At 42.9% G+C, this 21286-nt stretch overlaps 1 protein-coding gene across 15 annotated transcripts in view; it reads left to right on the top strand.

Moving 5' to 3' along the window:
* dacha (dachshund a) overlaps positions 1–21286 on the top strand; it is a 425557-nt gene that overhangs the window by 275513 nt on the left and 128758 nt on the right. For 9 of the 15 annotated variants that reach the window (XM_070883036.1, XM_070883037.1, XM_070883039.1 and 6 more), the window contains 2 exons: positions 11330–11485; positions 16908–17080. In XM_070883036.1, coding sequence (XP_070739137.1) covers positions 11330–11485; positions 16908–17080 — 329 coding nt within the window. The remainder of the gene's footprint in view (positions 1–11329; positions 11486–16907; positions 17081–21286) is intronic. The other 6 variants (XM_070883043.1, XM_070883044.1, XM_070883046.1 and 3 more) reach the window with 2 other exon arrangements.

Here is a 21286-nt window from a genome sequence, read left to right on the forward strand (position 1 = left end):
AAAAGAGAGGGGAAGAAATACTGGATTAGGAGAGAGAGAGATAAAAGGGACAAAGGATAAAATACATATTTTTTAAAAATTTGACACTTAATATCTAAAACAATTTACAACCTGAAGGAACGAGACTCCACACTTATAATTAATTTTCATTGCCAAAGAGGTTGATTGGCAGTGATTAACACTATCACGCCGTTAAGAGTACATATGCTGGTAATTACTAACCTGAATCTCTGTGGCGGGTTTAGTTCGTATCGACCGCGCAAATACAGCAACTTCACAACATTCAATGCACATCAATGTTGAGGCATACAGTGAAATGCTGTTTCCATGAAGCCAACAGCATCTCAGACAGCTATTTTAGGATATTCGCATTTAACCGCGTATCTTCTCCTCGCCTGAAGTTGCTGTACCATTTACCCATAAATAACGGCAAGCGCCATTATTTAATACTCACCATTATTTTGACAGCGAAATCAAGTCCCGAGCTTCTCCATAATAATCTATATAGCTCAATAGACTTGTCAGGGAGGAATTTACCCCCCAAAATGGGTGGGCTATGATCAGGTGGGAGGATAAAGAGTTAGAAATCTTAATTCCGACCCAACCCTCCCACCTATGGGTTTTAAGGGAAGCGGGACAGGGAGTGGGCATCAATCCGCTCCCAGGAGGCGGGTTTGGCACTTCATACAATATAATCAGCTATGTGTCCGTTAAGCTATGCGGCTGCATAGCCCCTCAGCGATTCAGAATCCCACGCAGGCCACTTAACGACTTTACAATTGAAATAACCATGCATAAACGAGAAATGAATGGGATGCACAACTCGTTAAATGGGCTGTGCTCCCCCAAAGAATTAGCATGAATGTTGATAATGAGACTGCGAGCCTCATGGTGATCCAACATTTTAAATTTAATTGTGGGTAGGCGGGCTTCCCAGCCTTTAGGGAACCTACCAGCTAAAGGGAGGCAAGGAGTGCTGGATGCAGGAGATGTGCCTTTCCGCTTACCTGCTGGATCTAGTGTTCCTACCTCGCCAACCCCCTGTGATCGTAGACTCCCCCCACACACCGAGACCTCAACACCCCGCCCACCAATCCTACATCTGGCCTTCCAACCTCCCACCTCCTGTCCCCCCCCCCTGGCCTCCGATCCCACCTCCAGACTTCCGAATACCCACTCCAGCCTTCAGCCCCTTACTGCCTTCTCCCTCTCCCGCCCCTCCCGCTCCTCCCTCCCACCTCTCTATGGCCTGTTGCTTGCCCAACAGCCAGCGAGTCTCTCCAGCTGGCTGGCTGCGAGTGGAAAACAGAAATTAAAACTATTAAATCAAGCCCTGCCGTTAAATTCGGCAGAGCCTGAGGGAATCCCGTCCTCCCGGGTCCCCGAACTCATTGCAACTGCACCCCCCCACCTCCAAATTAAAATTCCTGCAGTAATACCTGTATACATCACATCTCTATATTAAGTAACTCAGGGCACCTCTCCCATCTGACTCGCAGATCCCACATAAAGGAAAACTGTCCATTACTTCTGTACCAGACTATTAAAGTAGCGCTGTCACCCACATCAATCTCTTTCAGCGACCTAGTTTCAGTTTTCACCAAGGTCTACAGACATTGACTAAGCATCATTTTCTCATTTACTTTTCATTCCTATGTTACATAACACATTTACAATAACCAACAATTCAGGAGAATCATTTTGAGCAAATGCTCTCAACTTGTGTTTCGATATATTTTGTATCAAAGTGTAATTGCATCCAGGGTTTTATGCATTACATCTGTTTTTCTTATCTTTCCACAAAATACTAACCAGACTTGCCAACTTATCTTTGCCTATATAACAAACAGAATATGTGTAGGGCCGGTAATAACTCACAGCTCTGAGTGCCTATGATATAACAGCTTGCAATAATATAGTGTTTTTAAATGTAGTAAAACATCCCACATAAACCACTAAATGCCCTGCACCTCATGCTGTCGGCCCTTGACTGAGCCTTCATCCTCAGCAAGATTTCCCTCAAGTTGGACATGTTGTGTATGGAGAGTCAGACTGAACACTGAGCTCAAAGTAAAGTGTGACCGTAGTCTTTTATTGCAGGTCTGCAGAGTGTCTCTCCAACCTGTGGAGCCTCCTTAAATACCTGTGCTCCCAAGGGATTATGGGATCCCTTGGGACTCCAGGGGATGAGCCCTCTGGTGGCTGTACAGAGTACAAGTATACATATATAACAACACTCCCCCCACCCCCCAAAGTTAATAGTGTAACTATTTACAATGTGAGTCGATTTGGGGCCCTTCTTGCCCTGGTTGATCGTCTTGGTGTGAAAGCTGGTGTTGTTGAATCATTTGATGGGCCCTCGCTGGGCTGCTGTGCAGCTGGCCCTGCTGGGCAGCTGTGGATGATGGGTTCTGCTTTGTGGTCAACCGTGGTGCCGGTTGCCACTGGTGTGTATGTTGGGGGATCAAAAAAGGTAGGGTCCAAGGTGGATTGCTCAGGATAGTCTCTGAATCTGAGTTTGATTTGGTCCAGGTGTTTCCGGTGAATGAGTCCATTTGAAAGTTTGACCCGAAACACCCTGCTCCCCTCCTTGGCCACGACAGTGCCGAGAAGCCATTTGGGACCTTGTCCATAATTTAATACAAATACAGGATCATTGATTTCAATCTCACGTGACACATTTGCGCTATCATGGTATGCACGTTGGCTATGAAGTATTGGTCGAGTCGCTCCACAAAAGTTTCCCAATCATCCCCCTCCGAGAATTTCTCCAGGATGCCCACTGTTCTCTACATCTTTGGGTTTGCTATCTGTATCTCGTCGCTATTTGTTGTGTATGGAGAAAGAGTCAGACTGAACACTGTGAGCTCAAAGTAAAGTGTGACCTTAGTCTTTTATTGCAGGTCTCCAGAGTGCCTCTCCAACCTGTGAAGCCTCCTTAAATATCTGTGCTCCCAAGGAATTATGGGATCCCTTGGGACTCCAGGGGATGAGCTCTCTGGTGGCTGTACAGAGTAAATACAAGTATACATATATAACAGCACGCTTTGACTATAGTTCCAGAACTGTGAGTGTTTTTTCTTAGCACTAGGTATAACCTAAGCAGCAATGTGGATGTGCAGCAGCACAGTACATTGTGAGGGAGTGTAGGGGCAGCTTGATTGATAGACAAGAGCTGCAAACACAACCTTCAAACCAACCGAGGACCTTCAGTTACAATGTACTGTATACCAATCTGCTCACATCTCCATTGTTGCTGTTCAGTCCTAGCTTCCCATTAAGTTTCTGATTCATATCTGTAATTTTAAAAAAATCAAATATTGTGCTGTTTAAGTCTGCCTGTTCTTGGATCCAGTACAACATCAGATCACCATCAGGTACCCTTTATCAAGTCACACTGCCCTTCAGTGAAAATCGTAGGGCACTTTGCGATTAGATTCACAAGATTAAATGTTTTGGAATACAGGTATGGATTTAAATATTCATTTCTTGATATTAATCTTTTAAATGTTGAGTATTATGATAATATCTTCACACACTTGACCGATGGTTAAATATGGTTATAATGACCACTGTAGTGTGCTTTATGCAGGAATGGCTGTCAGAGAGTTGATTAAAACATGAGGTACAGCTGAGTGCTTTCATCAGCTTGAATCCCTTATATCAGCATAAAGCAGACTGGAACATTAATTATTACTATTAGTAGATAGATTGTGACGCAACTACTGAGTTACAATTAAGCTCATTCTAGAAATACTGGCTTTCAACATACATTAAACACCCATGACTTCAGATGGAATCACTGCAATTTGATAATCTCTCTTTCAATGTACAGCAGCTGTAACATACCAATGGTTCAGAGAGCACTTGCACCACTTGGGACTGGTAACATCCGTACAGATCAGCGAAGTTACACATTAGGTTTGAATGATGGGATAAAAATATGTTTGGATAGTCTCAACACCGTTTTTAAAGAGTGTGTGCTTGTAGCACAAAACTGTTGACAATTTGGGCTAGATTCTCCTCTTTGCAGTGGTGTTCTGGCAGGAGTGTTCTGGCCACCCTCTGACACCGCCACAACCCTGACCCAGTTTTTTGGCAAAGGTTCTTAAAAGGTCAGAACGCCCCGAAGACAGTGTGTCAGATTTCTTGTTCGGCTTCAGCCAAGACTGAGACCCGAATAGGTGAATCTTTGGGGCAGAAATGGAGGGAGAGAGGAGGCCTCTTCTAGGTCCTCTCTTTCCATTTAAAGAACTTTGGGGCCTTACTGCTGCTATGCTGGGCTTACACCACCTTCCACCAGACGGTCCCGGGATGCAGTGGTAGTTGGGCTGGAAGGAGTGAATTGAGCCAGGAGGCCAGTCCCCACCCCCTGTTAGAATTTAGATATGGTGAGTGGGGAAAGTGAGTCAGCAGCTCCTTGCAGTGGTGGGAGGATGGCTATCAAGGTTGGGGCAATCAGTCATTCATAGGCGGTCCCTCGAAACGAGGATGACTTGCTTCCACAATAGTAGACCTCGCCTCCCCATTTTCCTCGCCATTTCTGTTATTATCCTGCCCAATTTGAGGCATATTTTTGAAGTGCAATGGCCAATGCTGTATCTGACTTGGAAGTGCTCATTAATAACACTGTAGGCAGAAAATGCTCCATACAATGGTGAGCACATCTCTGCAACACCCTCTCCCACCACATACAGACAAACCAAAGAGCCACAACTAAATAAATGAAAAGGGTGAAGGAAATCAGGAAACCCAATTCTGGTTGAAGCTTTCCTGTATTCGATACATGTTACAAAGTTGTAAACCCATTCTTTCCAAATAAATCTTCCTGCTTTATTTACAATGATCAGGGACCTGAGTCCACTGCAATTCAGTTGGAAATTAGCAAGGAATTAAGCACCACTGTGGAATTTCTGTAGAATTTCTTCACTGATGTTTCCCTTCCCCTATTTACCCCATTGTAATTACAATGGTGCCAACACTTGGGTTAGAAGACCACTGAATCTGAATAGTTTTAGGTGACATCTGAATTCCGATCCCCAATGATATACATCTCTATCCCTTTGCATTTCAATCCTTGCATACTTCACATGAATGTGTAGTGTGCAAGGTGTGCAATGCACAGGTATTATGAAGTCCTTCTGATTGCAGCTCCTTAATCAACATGCTTTGCAGAAACTTGTCCATTTTAGCTGGTAAATGGGAAGTAATGAACCCGAAATCCATCGGGATTAAAATACCGATGTCAACAGATTCAGAACACTTGATATTGGTACATCAGATATTGATTACTCTGGTAACAATGACCTAGCTAGTTGAAAAGTCAGGTGAGGCATCAAGATATTAAGTGTCAGCTATTACTGCAAAAAAACTAAACTGTGCATGTGGGTCCGAAGTCAACAGTTTAAAATGCACAATTTTTTTGAATAGCACTGTTTTGATCCATTATTTCAAAAGTATTTAGGGGATAGATATGTCCCCAAACTCTGGGCAGACTTGCTGCAGAATGTATGCTCATATGCTACAGAATCTACTTGGCTTACTCTGAGGATCCAAGGAATTTCTAGGGCCCCAACAACGATCTTTTAATTAATAGATACTGAAGAAGTTCAAGGGTTTAAGTGCAAAGACCTGCAGAATATAGGCAAAATAATAAAATCGTTTCCTTTCATCAGAGGACTTGTAAGCAAAGCAGATCTTCCTTAAATTGGTTAGTTGCTTTGGTCTGTTCAACAAATTTGCTTTTAAAACATTTGTAATATGTTTTCTTATAGATCTTTTTGTGATATTAAAGCTCATATTCCAATTAAACAAACCTTGTAGGGTTAATGGGCCCAAGTTTCCGCCCTCTGGAAAAGGGCGCATTCGATAAGGTGCGCCGACTTTCTGGAAGAAAAAGGGCACCAAAAATTTACCTTGTGATTCTCCGGTCCCCTCGGGACGTCTTCGTGCTCGGCGTGGCGCAGCACAAGGGGTCGGGGGCGGAGCCAGGTCCCGGCGCTGAAAACAGTGCCGGGACCTCTGCACATGCGCGCTAGCGTGTGCGCGCATGTTTAGTAGCTTCAGGCCCCCGAAGCTGCATGGGAGGGGCCCGACCCTAGCCCTGGCCAAATGGGCTCACCGGGCGAAGATCGGACTGGACCTCCCTCCCGTTCAGCTCCCTCCCCCCCTCTCTCCCTCTTGTTCAGCCTTCCACCCCTCTCCCTCCCCCCGCTTCTACGCCCCCTCCCTCCCTCCCCCTCTTCTCTTCCCGCCCCCCTCCCAGCTCTTCTCCCCCCCCCCCTTCTCTTTCCCCCCCCCCCACTCCCTCCCAGTTGTCGGCGGGGCCCGCCCACCCGGCATCTCGCTGGGGGCGGGCCCTGCCCGAAGTGTCGGCGGCAGCCCGGCCAGCCTCTCACCCCCTCCCTCCCGTTCAGCCTCTGCCCCCCCCCTCCCTCTTCTTCCCCCCTCCCTCCCTCCATGTCGTTGGCGGGCCCACCCGGCATCTCGCAGGGGGCGGGCCCCGTCCTAAGTGTCGGCGTCAGCGGCAGCCCGGCCCGTTTAGCCTCTCCCCCCTCCTCTTCCCCCTCCCTCCCTCTCTCCCTCCCCCCTCCCTTCCCTCCCTCCTCTCCGCTCACTCCTCGCTCTCCCTCCCTCCTCTCCCTCCCCTACCTCCTCGCTCTCCCTCTCCCTTCTCCATCTCTCCCCCTCCTCTCCTCCTCTCTTCCCCCTCCTCTCCTCCCCCTCATCTCCTCTCCCCCTTCCCCTCCCTCTCACTGTCAGAAACACAGAGACACTGACAGAGACACTGGGGGACCATCCCAGCACACTGTTGGAGGGTTACCGGTGCTGTAGTAGGTGAGTAGAAATAATGTTTTATTTATTGATTGATTTTTTTATTATTTTTTTAATATTTTATTTTTAAATTTTATTTTGATTGATTTATTGGTTGATTTATTGATTTATTTATCATTTATTATTGATGATGGCTCTTTATTTGTAAAAGTGAAGTGTTTAATGTTTGTAAACTTCCCTTCCCTACCCCCCGATCTTTCGTTCCCTCCGCCTGATTTATAAATGTAGGCAAGGTTTTTCTGAGCATACAAAAATCTACACTTACTCCATTCTAAGTTAGTTTGGAGTAAGTTTTCACTGCCTAAACTTGCAAAACAGGTGGAAGTGGCTGGACACGCCCCCTTTTGGAAAAGAAATCTGTTCTAAAATGAAACTATTCTAACTGACTAGAACTGGAGCAAACTAAATGCCAAGAATTGCAATTTCTAAGATGCTCCATTCTAAACTAGTTGCTCCAAAGAAATAGGAGCAACGCAGGCCGAAACTTGGGCCCAACAATACCAAGCTAGGCATCATACAGGTCAGTTATCAAGACCCACTACTAATTTGACTTTATCATATAGCGAAAATCTTTTACAGATACTTACACATATGTAAAAAAAATGTTGAAACGTTGCTTTTGATTTTCTACCTTGGCCTTCTGCTGAGGTTTAACGCATTTTGAAAGATGCTTCTGAGGACGGCAACAGCTGTGGTGGAACAGACATAAATTAAGGATGAAGTTATGCTGCAGCTAGTGTAAACTCAGCCTGTGAGAGAGTGTGTCCCGGGATGGAAATCTCACATCACTTAGCTATAGTGCACTCACGAGCCAGATTGGGATCTCCCGCTTTCACGTTCGTGCGCACTGAAAATTGTTTTGCAAATTCGTTATAAATACCCCCCGCGGAATAAACGGGGCTTTGTGCTGCTCGTATTCAGTCATTCTGAAGAACATTCAATGTTATTTTTGTGGTGGTGTAAGCCATATTTTGTGCTAATTTCAACCTGAATGAAAGTATGCCTCAACATAAAGACTGATTTTTATTGATCTTATTAGTGGCCACACATTGGCAAGCACCTCAGCATCTAGACTTAGAAGCTTTGAACTCAATACTTAGATTTTTAAATTATCACGAGATTTTTAAATTATAAAATGTGCTCTTTTGTCTATCAAGGGAACAAAGATTGTGCATGTTACAAACATGAAACCCAGAGGAACAGGTTGCTAATTGACCAGTGTTTACATCAATGTCTTCCTAGAATACAGAACAAAATAGGGGCTTGGTTGACCCAGAGCAGGTACAACTTGCAGCATTGCAGGAGTTTTACACTGCACTAGATGATATAGATATGGATGAGGAGGCCATTCCACCCAACCAAGATTATCCAATCCAGAAAGGCCCTTCAGTTCCACCAACAAAACATCCAATTGTTTCTTAAATGACTCTGGGGATTTAACCTCCACTATTTTACCAGTAGTCCATTCCAAGTATTAATCACACTTTGTGTGTAAAATAACTTTCTGACATGAGTCCTAACTTTGCCTTTTGCTAGTTTGAATCTTGTCTCCCCCCCCCCGCCATGTTACTCGACATGATGTTCCACATCTAACTTTTTGTAAACCTCAGATGTCTCCTCTTCAGTGAAAAGCTCAGACAAACACAAATAACATACTGATTTCACACTATGGTGCAAGTCTGCCATAAAGTTGACTTGGTTTCAGACTTAGTCCAAATGTTAACCCACAATGAAAGGCAGCCCATTGTTACTTTAAGGTCAAAAGGTTATAATTAATACACCACTACAAGTAACACTCTGCAAGCATCCAGTGAATCATGGATGTCAAGGTGACAGCACATTTGCCTCAGGTATTTACCAAAGCCATTAGTGTTGCTGTAGGCATTCTCAGTCTATTAAGAATGTTCCCTTATGTAATAGTCAGAACTCTACAGAGAAGAAATTTAATTCATATTATCATCAAAAATAATCAGTCTTCAAATCTATAATGAAAAACACCACCTGCTTGTTTACCCACAGATCTCTCTCTGCATAATGAGCAATCTCATGCACATTGATTTTAAGATTTCTCTATTACCAATTTAATGTGTTCTCATTTTAAATACGATGCACCAGTATGCAATAAAAATATTAATTTCCAACATGACTACTCCACTGAGCATCGCTAGTACATTGTGTTCAAACAACTGAATTACTTTAACAGCACTTAAATAATTGGAAGCAGAAGATTGCAAAAAAAAATCAAAATTTGAGTTGGAGCATTTTATACAAATTATATCACTTTGTAAGACACATTTCTTTGATCTTGTATATTTATAAATCTAGACTATCGTAAAGAATGTGAATAATAGAAAAATCCTGATGAATATTAAACTAGATGTCATTTATTACAGTGCCCAACAATGTAGATGTAATCGATCTAGTAATGTCATTTAAATTATTTTACTTTGTGATGATCAAGTTTCTTTTGGACATTGTCTATTATTTACCAGTCAGTACTTACTGTAAATATCTAATACACAGTACTGGAAACAAAACGTGTGAATATTTTCCATTCCAGAGTATTATAAAAATGAGACCTCTATACCTTCAAAAATGAAACCACAAAGAAACCCATTTTATATCCCAATTCTTTAACTTAACTTGACTTGACTTTTCAGGAGGCTAATCCATTTTCCTATTGCAATGGTCCATATGGAGGGGGGCAGTTTGTGATCAGAATGCAAAGCAACTTGCTATCCTTAAAGCACTGTACCAATACATTGGCCACAAGATATACTGATATGTGTCAAACAAAGGCATTATCATGTTTACATAAATTGCTGTTAATTCAGAAAAATTGCATTTCACAGGCCATTAAATAAAGTTGCAATGGAAGCTGTTGAAAATGTGTCTTAAAAGGAGAAACACAGTTGTAGTGGTGTAGAGATAGACATCATCATCATAGGCAGTCCATCGGAATCGAGGCTGAACAGTCCAATACGAGAGCCACAGACTCTGTCACAGGTGGGACAGATAGTTGTTGAGGGGTGGGTGTGACTGGTTTGCCGCACGCTCTTTCCGCTGCCAGCGCTTGATTTCTGCACACTCTCGGCATTGTGACTCGAGGTGCTCAGCGGCCCCTTGGATGCACTTTCTCCATTTAGGGCGGTCTTTGGCCAGGGACTCCCAGGTGTAAGTGGGGATGTCGCACTTTATCAGGGAGGCTTTGAGGGTGTCCTTGTAACGTTTCCGCTGCCCACCTTTGGCTCGTTTGCCGTGAAGGAGTTCCGAGTAGAGCACTTGCTTTGGGTGTCTCGTGTCTGGCATGCAAACTATGTGGCCTGCCCAGCAGAGCTGATCGAGTGTGGTCAGTGCTTCAATGTTGGGGATGTTAGCCTGGACGAGGACACTGATGTTGGTGCGCCTGTCCTCCCAGAGAATTTGTAGGATTTTGCGCAGACATCGTTGGTGATATTTCTCCAGCGATTTGACAACTGGTGTATTGGTGGTGCTATCTGATCATGTTTTGAGCATTTTTTTCGCTAGAGTGAGAAAATTGTGCATTCATAGATTACCAGGGATATGCATACAAGGCACACCCATAACTGCCATCTTTTCACAAGTGGCACAAAAAAGCTCATCTCATCTTCAAACAACACATACATAATTTGAAAAAAAAATAAAGCTATGTAAAGTATTTGCTTCATGGGTTCTTTGCTTAAGAATTCATAGCAACACATTGCTATTAAGAACTAGTTGGTTTATTAACAAAGGTTTAAAAATCACACTACACATTACCAGTTCATTCACTGGGCTCACAACTGCATACCTCATCATGGATGGCCTAGACTGAACTGACTGAGATTTTATTGAGTCTTGTGAACATCACGTGACTGGCTAAGCCACTCACACTGCAACAGGTCTACAAACTTGTGAGCATACTCACAGGTGCATATATTACAATATGAAGTGTACATAGACCCAGCTTCCCAAGTATTTTTATTATTCTTATGACAGCTCCTGAATTAGAGATTACTATACTTGTATTTTAGTTGCCAAGTGGCTAATGAAATCCCTATAAAATTCTTACCCAAAGTGTAAGTTTGTCAAATGATGAAATATCACGTTAAAAATGAAATAACCATTTAATATCTGAAGTCTCAAATGTTGTAAATAAATTGAATAAAAGCGAATTGAAATTTCAGGCACATGATTAAACCCATTTAAAGTATACTTACTGTAGGTCTCATGTTGCCTATTTGAACAGCAAGTATCAGAGTCAGTGCTGATAAAATACAACACTATAAACCGGATATGTTATGATAGCCACAAATAATCTAACAAAACTTAGTTCCACATAAGGTATCATCTTACATTCTCCGTGTTTGATATCCACGCATTGTTTCAACTGTACTCGTGAACTCAATTGCTCAGTCTGCCAAGATGAGGAAGCAAGTGTTCTCTAGTTGTGTTTAATTACCTAATTTATGATCCATTTGTTCATGCACTTCAGGTGGAAGTGAATCTTCGTGGGACAAAGAGAAACTCCAGTCACCCACTACCACAGGGTCACAGCATGTAGTCAAGCATGCCACACTGTCTGGTCAACACAATCTCGCAGCCACACACCTGCTTAGCCCACTCCAGCAGAATCACCTTTTAGCCAACAGTAAGCATAGTCTGCATGTACCTTTTCTTTTAGACCTGCAAGGACTCGCTAGTGTGTGTGTGTGTGTGTGTGTGCGCAGAATAGTGTTGGATGACTCCCAGAATAATTCATCTACATAGATAAGAATTCATAATGTATTAAAAGTAAAAAGTCAACTTCAAATTTCAGAAAGCCAACAGACAGTGGTTGGGAAGGATGGCTACTTTCCAAGGTACTAAAGAATCATTGCACATCTTTTGAACCATACCCCAGCACCTTCAGAAGAGGAGGGGAATAAGGGAGAAAAATTGGAACAAAAAAAGAATGAACTCATGTATAAGGCACAGTCCCCTTTACCTTACAGCATGAAGATTAAATTGATCCCATATTAAGGCCATAGCTGCAGTATTAGAATGACATTGCATAGCTCAGTTCATATCATATCTTAAACACAACTGCCAATCAGATAAATTATTCCTGTAGCTAACCCTTTAGCAAGAATCACAGCCGTCAATAACAAAGCCTCTCTTACATCAAGCTGACGAGGAATTCCCTGGCCTGCTGGGATGGGAGGATTTATAGCCAGTCATGAACACAGGGATCCACATTCTTAGCAGCAATTAGTGTAACACCCATGGGTCTCCTTGGGAACTCCAAACAACTCATCACATCATCAGTACAATCTGCTACATTAAACCACTATTTGATGCCTATTTGTAAACATTCTTATTATAGGGAAATGACTTGCATACTAGTGTAAATTAGCATTGTGATTTATATATGCCATATCTATACTGGATATTACAGTTCGACAGAAGGTTGAATCTGGCCTCTTGTATTTGAGAATGTAGCCATGAATTGTAGGATGTGTTTATTTTCATGTTACTGAGCTATCACTATATTGATCAAGAACTGCACAAAGACGTAGAGAAAGGCTGTTTATATTGGTTAAAAAGTTACCTTAGGACATAAGGACATAAGAAATAGGAGCAGGAGTAGGCCATTTGGCCCCTCGAGCCTGCTCCGCCATTCACTAAGATTGGCCTGAACTCCACTTCCCTGCCTGTTCCCCATAACCCTAGACTCCCTTATCATTCAAACATCTGTCTTCCTTCACCTTCACCATGCTGTTGGAAAACTTAAAATTACAGTTGAGCAGGGAATGGTTTGATATCAATTGGTTTGGTAAAGAGAGGACAAAGGTTCTGCCCACAAATTGCGAAAGAGATTAATGACAGACTTGCAAAAAAATGTTTCATCAAGATTGTTCCTGCGCAAACTAATTTAGTAGAGTTGAAAAGAATGAAGACATGTTAAGTTATCCATCAAATATTGCTTGCTGGCCTGGACTGCTACAGCTACTGATTTGGCGACTGATGGTGTTATGGTTCAGGCTTTTCTTCAATATTTTTGTCTCATTGACCTTCCAATTGTAATGTTATGCATGAATGAGTTCATATTTACTGCCAGAATTAAACTCAAAGATTTCCCAGTAATTATTCAGTTCAAGAGGTCTCTAAAGGCAAAGTTGCCAGTCATCCAATGATTAAATGGTTGAGTGAGTTACATAGAAGTCTGATACATCATCTGCTTTCTGTACACCTGTTAATACCTTGACCATGTTTGGCTAAATTAGCACCCAGAACAGTAGCATAGTGGCTATGCTACTCGACTGGTAATCTAGAGACCTGGAGATGTAAGTTCAAATCCCACCATGATAGCTGGGGAATTTAAATTCAGTTAATTAAATAAATCTGGAATAAAAAGTTAATATCAATGAAACTACTGGATTGTCGTAAAAACTCATCTGGTTCACTAATGTCCTTTAGGGAAGGAAATGTGCTGTCCTTACCTAGTCTGGCTTATATGTGGTTGACTCTTAACTGCCCTCTGAAATGGCCTAACAAACCACTCAGTTGTACCAAAATGCTACAAAGAAGTATACTAAAAATAAAACCGGACGGACATTGGATATACTCAAGAGGGAGTTAGATATGGCCCTTACAGCTAAAGGGGTATGGAGAGAAAGCAGGAAAGGGGTACTGAGGTGAATGATCAGCCATGATCTTATTGAATGGTGGTGCAGGCTCGAAGGGCCTACTCCTGCACCTAGTTTCTATGACCGTCCAGCATTACCTTCATCACATGCACTAATGCGGCTCATCACCACCTTCTCAAGGGCAATAAATGCTGACCTTGCCAGCGATGCCCAGATCAACTGACCTGGCCTTGTCCCACAGACAATTAAGCACAACATTTCCACTTCCTGACATGGAATTCCAGTGTGGTAGAATCAGAGGCAGCAGAATTTGTGATAGAACACGGATCTGTTGGGTTTGTGGCCCATTCACAAAGCCATGTCTGATTTTGATTGATGGATTCAATGGGTGCTTTCTCTACCTGCCTCCAGCAATGTCTGGGGACATTGTTGGGCTACAGGAATCCCACTACATACTCCAATGGGCCAGCAGTACCTATATCCTGAGAAAGGTCTTCCATTGGTTATTTACTCCTCTATCTGTGGTGATCATCTCAGACTGGAGTTTAAACTTAATCTCCATAATAACCCTGCAACAAATTGATGGAGAACTCATGCTGGTTAAATGTTTGAGTGCTAAGAGGATGATTGGAGCAGTGGTTGGTATGGTTTTGAGCAGCATGTAGGCCCCACGAAGCAGGAATGGAATTGTTATGGACCCCAGAGGGATTACCTTTCGATTCTGGGTCTGCCAGCTTTGGATTGCAAGAAGAGAATGAAGATTTATCTGTTATGTTTTGCCCAACCAGGTATGCGGCTCCCTCTCTAGTAGTAGGGTGCTGTTGTGAAATTCCAATTGCTCCGCTGGGTGGGTGTCTCAGTTGTGCTGCTACATGTGTGGCCCCCCCCCACTCCCACTAGGTTAATCACCATGTCCTTGACAATGGGGATAGGTCCATGGTGGGAGTAAAGCAGTGTGTGGAGTCTCCACCCCCACAATGGCACTGCTGGAATTTCTGTACTTTAGTATCTGGGCCTCCATTTTGTAATCAAGGGAAGATAGCCTCCATTTTAGTTCCAGTTATTTGTAAACGAGTTTGAAATAATTTTTTTTTTTTTTAAATCTCCCTATTTTGTCACGGGTGTAATTTATCAAAACTGAAACAAAATGACAGCACATTTTCAATAATTAAGCTTGTGCAGACTTGGTTGGATCATTCTTTGTTGCATTACAAATACCACAAAGCAGTTTAAAAATATATATTTTTGCAGTTTCAGTGGATATATATAGTGCATCATGGCCCATGGAGTGTGTTATAGCTGGGATGTACTTTGTCAGATGTGCTCACTTAATATTAAAAACTCTATCATTTATATATCTAAGATACAAAAACAGAGATGCCAACTGCCATCAAATGAAAGCTATCTTGGTCGATGTTAACTCAAACTGAGCTAGTTAAAACAAGCCAGCTACTTACCCATTCAAAACTCAACCAGTTTAACCTGCAGTCGGTTGTATCACCTGCCTGAAACAGGCGGGGGCCTCATGAATTTATACAAACTGGGGTGTTATTCCATCAAAAGGACCCCGATTGAATTTTAACTGGGGCAGGTTTATCTACAGAGAGAATAAAAATGACCACCTCTCCCAAACCAATACAACTTGTCCTGCTCTCATCCTCATTTCAACTCTGGTATCGTGGTTTTAATCCACAACAACAGAAGCTGATTCTTCTTGACATACAGTTCCAGATAAAAGAAAACTGTAACATTTTATCTTGTATGCACAACACATCTAATACTATGTACACATGAAGATTTCAAGGATGTGCTCAAGTTTGACTAAGGAGCTTTGCTGAGCTCAGCTCTCGAGCAATCATACAACATTTTGCAAGATAGTTTTAAAAATGTTTTACTTATAACTAGCTCTTAAATCACCGACATTATTGTTTTTTGTCTAATTACATTTCTGTGAAGTGCCTTGACACATTTTTCTATATTAAGGGCATTTAGTAAATGCCAGTTGCTGTTGGTTGCCTTTGATGGCTAAATAGATATAACCAGTACTGTTGGAGGCACCAACATTCCCTTCGTAGGAGGTTTTGCCTAGTGCCTCTGATCACTAGAGGTTGCTGGTCAAAGTAAACAGTGCCCAATCATGATACCAAGATTAGGTTGATAATTTTATGTCTAGCTACAGGAGGGCCATTGGACCAGCACCCAGTATTACTAGCCTGCAGCAGATATTCACTCAACATTGGGGAAGGTCTGAGCAGACTGGAAAAGCTGCAAATGAAACTTTACACTAAGTGCGCACTTATAGTTCCAATAAATTTATGTTTCAAAATTCAGAGGTCACCGTTTTCAAATCCACGCCACGTTAGAAATGGGACAAATGGCACTGAGAGTGGCATACATTATCCATTGAATGGAGTTCTGGATTTTAAATGATGTATAAACCTGTGGCTGTTAGTCTTTTAACTCTGTAATACATGCAACTAGAAAACTATAATTGAAGGGTATCTTTATAGATGCTGGGAAATGTCTTTTTATGCATGAGAAAATCAAGATGATGGTTACCATCAGTGTTATTAACCAAGGTCCTTCATTCATTAACCAACATTGTTAGTATGTTTCGTCCATTTACAGAACACTCAAGAAATCTTTTCCCTTTTTTCTAACCTGGCCTCAACTTCAAGTCTGCTTAAATATACAACACAACCATTACAATGTCTGAATTAGAACTTGCATTATGCCAGGGAGATAAAGAAAAGCAGGTGCAATAAAGGAGAAGACCCCAAACTGTATTGCTGAGATCAGCCCTGGCACAGGATAGGTTGAATAATTAATATTTAATCATAACTGTTATTTATATGAAGTTTTGCTATCATTTCTTGCAATGTCATCTACAGTGGTAATATTAGTTATGACTGCTGTGAAGGTGGCACCCGAATTGATGCATTTACTGACATTCTCTGGGGAAAATCCATGCACAAAATTGCTTATTCGTTTAGGGACTAGATATGCCAAATTAAAGCAGTAAAAAACAATGCATATTCCAGATCAGGTTAGGCTTTAGATCTCATGCGTGGGTGGAGGAAAGGAATTATCTGCTAAGGGGGCTGGTCAGATATTAAGGAATCATTGACCGTTGCTCAATAAGATCCTGCATTATTGACATATCAGTTGGAGGTCAACCAATCAAAACAAGTGTCCACAGGTATGACTGAGTCAATAGTTATGCTGCAACTGTGGAAAACATGCCTTAACATTGCTATCAAATACTTATGTGCTTGTTATGTGCTTGTTCCTTTCACTTTACAATGCCCACAAAGTATTAAATCGGAGTTATAATGATAGACCATGATAACAAAAATATAGCAAATGAAAACAGGTCACATTCAAGCTGAAAAGAAAGACATTAATGCACACAAACTTTTTTTCTGTTTTTCTATATACAAAAAGGACTAGAGTTGCCATTCATGATGATGCCCCACCCCCTCATCCCTGTCAGCCTACCTCCTGCATCGGTTACCATGGCAATGAGCCAGATGAGTCACCTCAGCACCATAGCTAACATGGCAGTGGCAGCCCAAATGCACAGTCCCCTTTCCCGAGCAGGAGCTTCTGTTATTAAGGTAAGACTGAAACCACTGCAATCTCTATGTAGAAACAACTGGTAATCAGGAATTTATTTTCCTTCATAATCAATATCACAACTGATGAACTGTTTTATTTTTCTAAAAGCTATTCCAGTTGCCTGACTTATTACTTGAGAATGATGGGAGTGAAAAACCTTAAAACTCAAGGTTAAATTGCAAAAATAGAATACATCGCAAATCAGTGGTTGTACAGTACTCAGATCTGAAATTTGCAGTCTGTAAACATGATTTTAAATCCAAGGACAGATAACTGAACACGCACAGCCTGATATATAAAAACAACTGTTGGGTCTTTCCTAAAGGAGCAGTTAAGAACAGCAGTCATATTTCAGTTCTCTTATCTACAGTAAATCAGTACTGTATATTACATGGCGCACAGTTAGATTTTTGAGATGTAACATTCTTGTTCTGTCCTCATTATGGTGGGTATGCATGGGGGGGGCGCGGGTGTGAGTGGAGGGGAGGAAAGGTAATGTTAGATATACTTCAAATGGCTGATAACTTAAAAAGGTTCTTTATTTCTATTTCAGCCACACACACCCCCCACCACCCCTACCCCACTTTGGATTTTATGCACCCTCACCTCTTCTTTTCATCGTCAGGTATACCTTTCCTAATTAAAAATGGATACTAACACACCTGTCTCTGCTACTCTGTACCTGACCCACAAAGGAGTGTGCAGAAGTGATGTGGGTAGATTTACTCTGCAATTTCCTCCGCTTGGGTCTAGGAATAAGTGCACTACCATTCTGAGGCAAGATAGGAAAGTATCAATGTACTGGGTCACCTAAATATCTTAAAATCATTCTTTAAAAAGAAGGAAAGCCTAGGTGGAAACTTCCAGTATAAAAGAACCCCCCTCACTCCAACTGCATTATTTGAAATAGAAGAACATTTTCCTCGGTACCTTCAGTTCAGTGATTAATATTCCCCTTTGTTCAAGCACTCCCATTGCTGCTCAGATGATACAGGCGCATGGGAACACCACCACCTGCAAGTTCTCCTCTAAGTCACACACCATCCTGACTTGGAAATATATCGCCTTCATTGTCGCTGGGTCAAAATCCTGGAACTCTCTCCCTAACAGCACTGTGGGATTACCTTCACCACACAGACTGCAGCAGTTCAAGGCGGCAGCTCACCACCACCTTCTGAAGAGCAATTAAGGATGGGCAATAAATGCTGGCCTTGCCAGTGACACCCACATCCCATGAATTAATTTTTAAAAATTACGTGTGACTTGATGTGGCTCCTTGTACTAATGCAGAAGTCAGTACTTTAGACTTGTCCAAGAGGTTGAACCAGTAAAAGTACTAGTTGAGTGTACAACAGTACCTCACAAGTACTGGAATTTCCCAGCTTGGGCAACTCCATTTCAACCCCCAATGTTTGATGCGCCAACATGCAAGATTGTGCATAAAGATGTTTCAGGATGTGTGGCCAACTCCACAGTACACACCTTCAGAATAGCCTCGTGTTGGGGCAAGGTCGAGAATGGTCAGTCCCGTCATAAGAGGGAAAATGGGCCGGAATTTGCTCAAAAAATAATGATGCACATAGTTACTAATGTTCAAATCGGCCAGCAACTTGTGGCATGGGAAAGATGCCCCATGAACTGTGAATGGTTACAAGTTGCAGGATGATTTGCGCTGCCCCTCCTTTAGCTTCGCAAAAATGACATCTCGCCCTTCACTTCCTCGCGAGTTTAATGAAGTTGCTGCATTTGCATTTTAATTATCCATTAAAATGCCCACAGAAGATTAAGTCCAGTAATTAATAGCATAAATACCCTTTTAATGTTGTGATAATTGTTAATGACTGCCAATCAAACTTTCTGGCCCAGAAAATGAACAATTAAAAAGCATGCAGCCTCATTCCTTCAGGTTGTAAATTGTTATTGGAGATTTTAAATCACAATTTTTTTTCCTTCCTTTTCCTTTATCTCTTTTTTTCTCTCAATCAAATCTTTCCCTTTCTGTACCTGATTTGACATTGAATTCACCCACTCTAATTCACCCTCCTTTTCAGTCCTACCTCTATATATTCCTCAATCCTTAACTCTCATTGATTGAGGAGTTAGACTGTTGGTCCAGTCATTCACCAAGGTCCCAGATGCCTTCTGTGGTGTATGTAGGCACCTTTAGTAATGACTCCACGAGGCAGGGTATGGTACTTAAACTGTGCAGATGTGCAGACCTGCAGTCCTTTATTAGTAGCTCCTGAGTGACAACAACAAGCTGTTCCTTCCTTTTTATACTGGGTTACCTGCCGTGTACAGGCAACCCCTGGGTCTCCAGCAACAGCACCCTCTAGTGCACCGGTAAGGTGTGTACAGTACAAGGGTACATTTAGTGTTGCATAACAGTGTTACAGACATGACACAGTGAACAGGCATGCCTACACAACAATACTCCCCCCTGAGCATTTTTCATATCCGAGTTGTCATGACCAGGGGAGGTGATCAGTGGTGGGCTATAGGAGGTTGTGGTGAGGGTTGTGTGGTTGCCAGGTGTGACCCCTGTGTTTGAGGCTGGCCTCGTACGTTTCCCCTTGCTCACACACAAACCAAGTGGGTGTCACTGTTGTGGGATCCCTCGGCGAGGTAGCCATGGCAGCAGTGGGTGGTGTGTATACACTGTGATGTGGGTAGTTGTGGGGTGGTGGACAGGGCCACAAGACTGGGTGGGCTCCTTGTCCACCAATGGGGATGAGGGTCAGGTCATCCCAGGGTTTGCCAGGGAAGCTGGAGGGTATTGGCCTCATGCTCTTGGTGTTGGCCCTGGTGGCCAGGGGCTGCAGGGCTGGTCTGGTGCAGGTTGCCATTGGTCGTGGCTGGGCTGCCCATTGATCACTGTCCCTGTAGTGGATCTGCTCCCACTGCCTGTGTGTGTGTCCTGCAAGGGGCATCACATTCGTTCCAAAGGTCCAGGCTACATGGTCAGGTAACCTGCTGGACCTGGGGGTCTCCCACAGGGGGATTCCATTGGCATCAGCATGGTCCCTGTAGGACCCAATGTCCTTTGGCAGTGTCCTACTGGTATACATGACACCTTGGCTCTGATCACACATAGTCGAGCCTGCATTATACATTCTAGCACTTACATCACTTTTGGGTGTCCTGGTTTCAACAGACATGGTTACATTAGGCATTTCACAATCTCTAACTTGTTCTTAACTTTACTGGCAGCTGCATTCATCTCATTAGTCACATTAGTTAAACCAGCATCACAATTCATGGTTACATTGCATACATTTTCATACTTGCACCCTTTAATTGCATCTTTAGCTTTAAAGTCCGTGTACTCAAATAGTTGAAACTTCCCCTTGAAATTTTTTTGGTTACCGGTCTCCTTTAAGGGAGCCTTCAAATCCGATTGGCCGCTCGATGTCACATGCTGCTCTTCCATGTTGACTCGTAGCATGGAGGAGGCCATTTTGAATGCAGGTCTGCTGCTTGTGGTGCTGCAGCCATTTGGTGATGCTCTTTTCTTCCACATGCTTGTGGTGCTGCAGCCATTTTGTGGTCTTGTTGCAGGCAGGCTTTGGTGTTCTTTTCTTCCACATGCTTGTGGTGCTGCAGCCATTTTGTGGTCTTGCTGCAGGCAGGCTGTGGTGCTCTTTTCTTCCACATCATCACTTCGCCTGATGTGGACCCGGTTCATCCAATTCCTGCCCAGCAGCGTGGGACCGTCGCCGGCTAAATCCACAGGGGGAGTTTGTGCAACACACCGCCCTGGGAGACCTGGACGTCCACACTGCCAATGATTTGGATTTTACCTTTGGTATAGGTGAGCAGCTTTGCCTGGACAGGAGACAGTTTCGAGTGGCAGGATTCCTCCAAATTTTTTCAAAGGTCTTTTGGCTCATCACAGACTGGCTCGCCCCTGTGCTGATCTCCATGGAGACTGGGACCCCGTCGATGTCCACTTCCATCATCCACGGAGAACTTCCGGTGGAGCAGGTAAAGATTCCATACTCTTTTTCCAGGGTATGAGCAGCTTCATCTTCATCTGTGTCGGAGCCCCGGTGATTAGCCAACTCATCAGAGACACAGTGAGTACAGGCATGCCTACAAAACAATACTCCCCCCTGAGCATTTTTCATAACCTAGTTGTCATGACCAGGGGAGGTGATCAGTGGTGGGCTATGGGAGGTTGTGGTGAGGGTTGTGTGGTTGCCAGG

The sequence above is a fragment of the Pristiophorus japonicus genome, chromosome 6 (genome assembly GCF_044704955.1).
Source record: "Pristiophorus japonicus isolate sPriJap1 chromosome 6, sPriJap1.hap1, whole genome shotgun sequence".
NCBI lineage: Eukaryota > Metazoa > Chordata > Chondrichthyes > Pristiophoridae > Pristiophorus > Pristiophorus japonicus.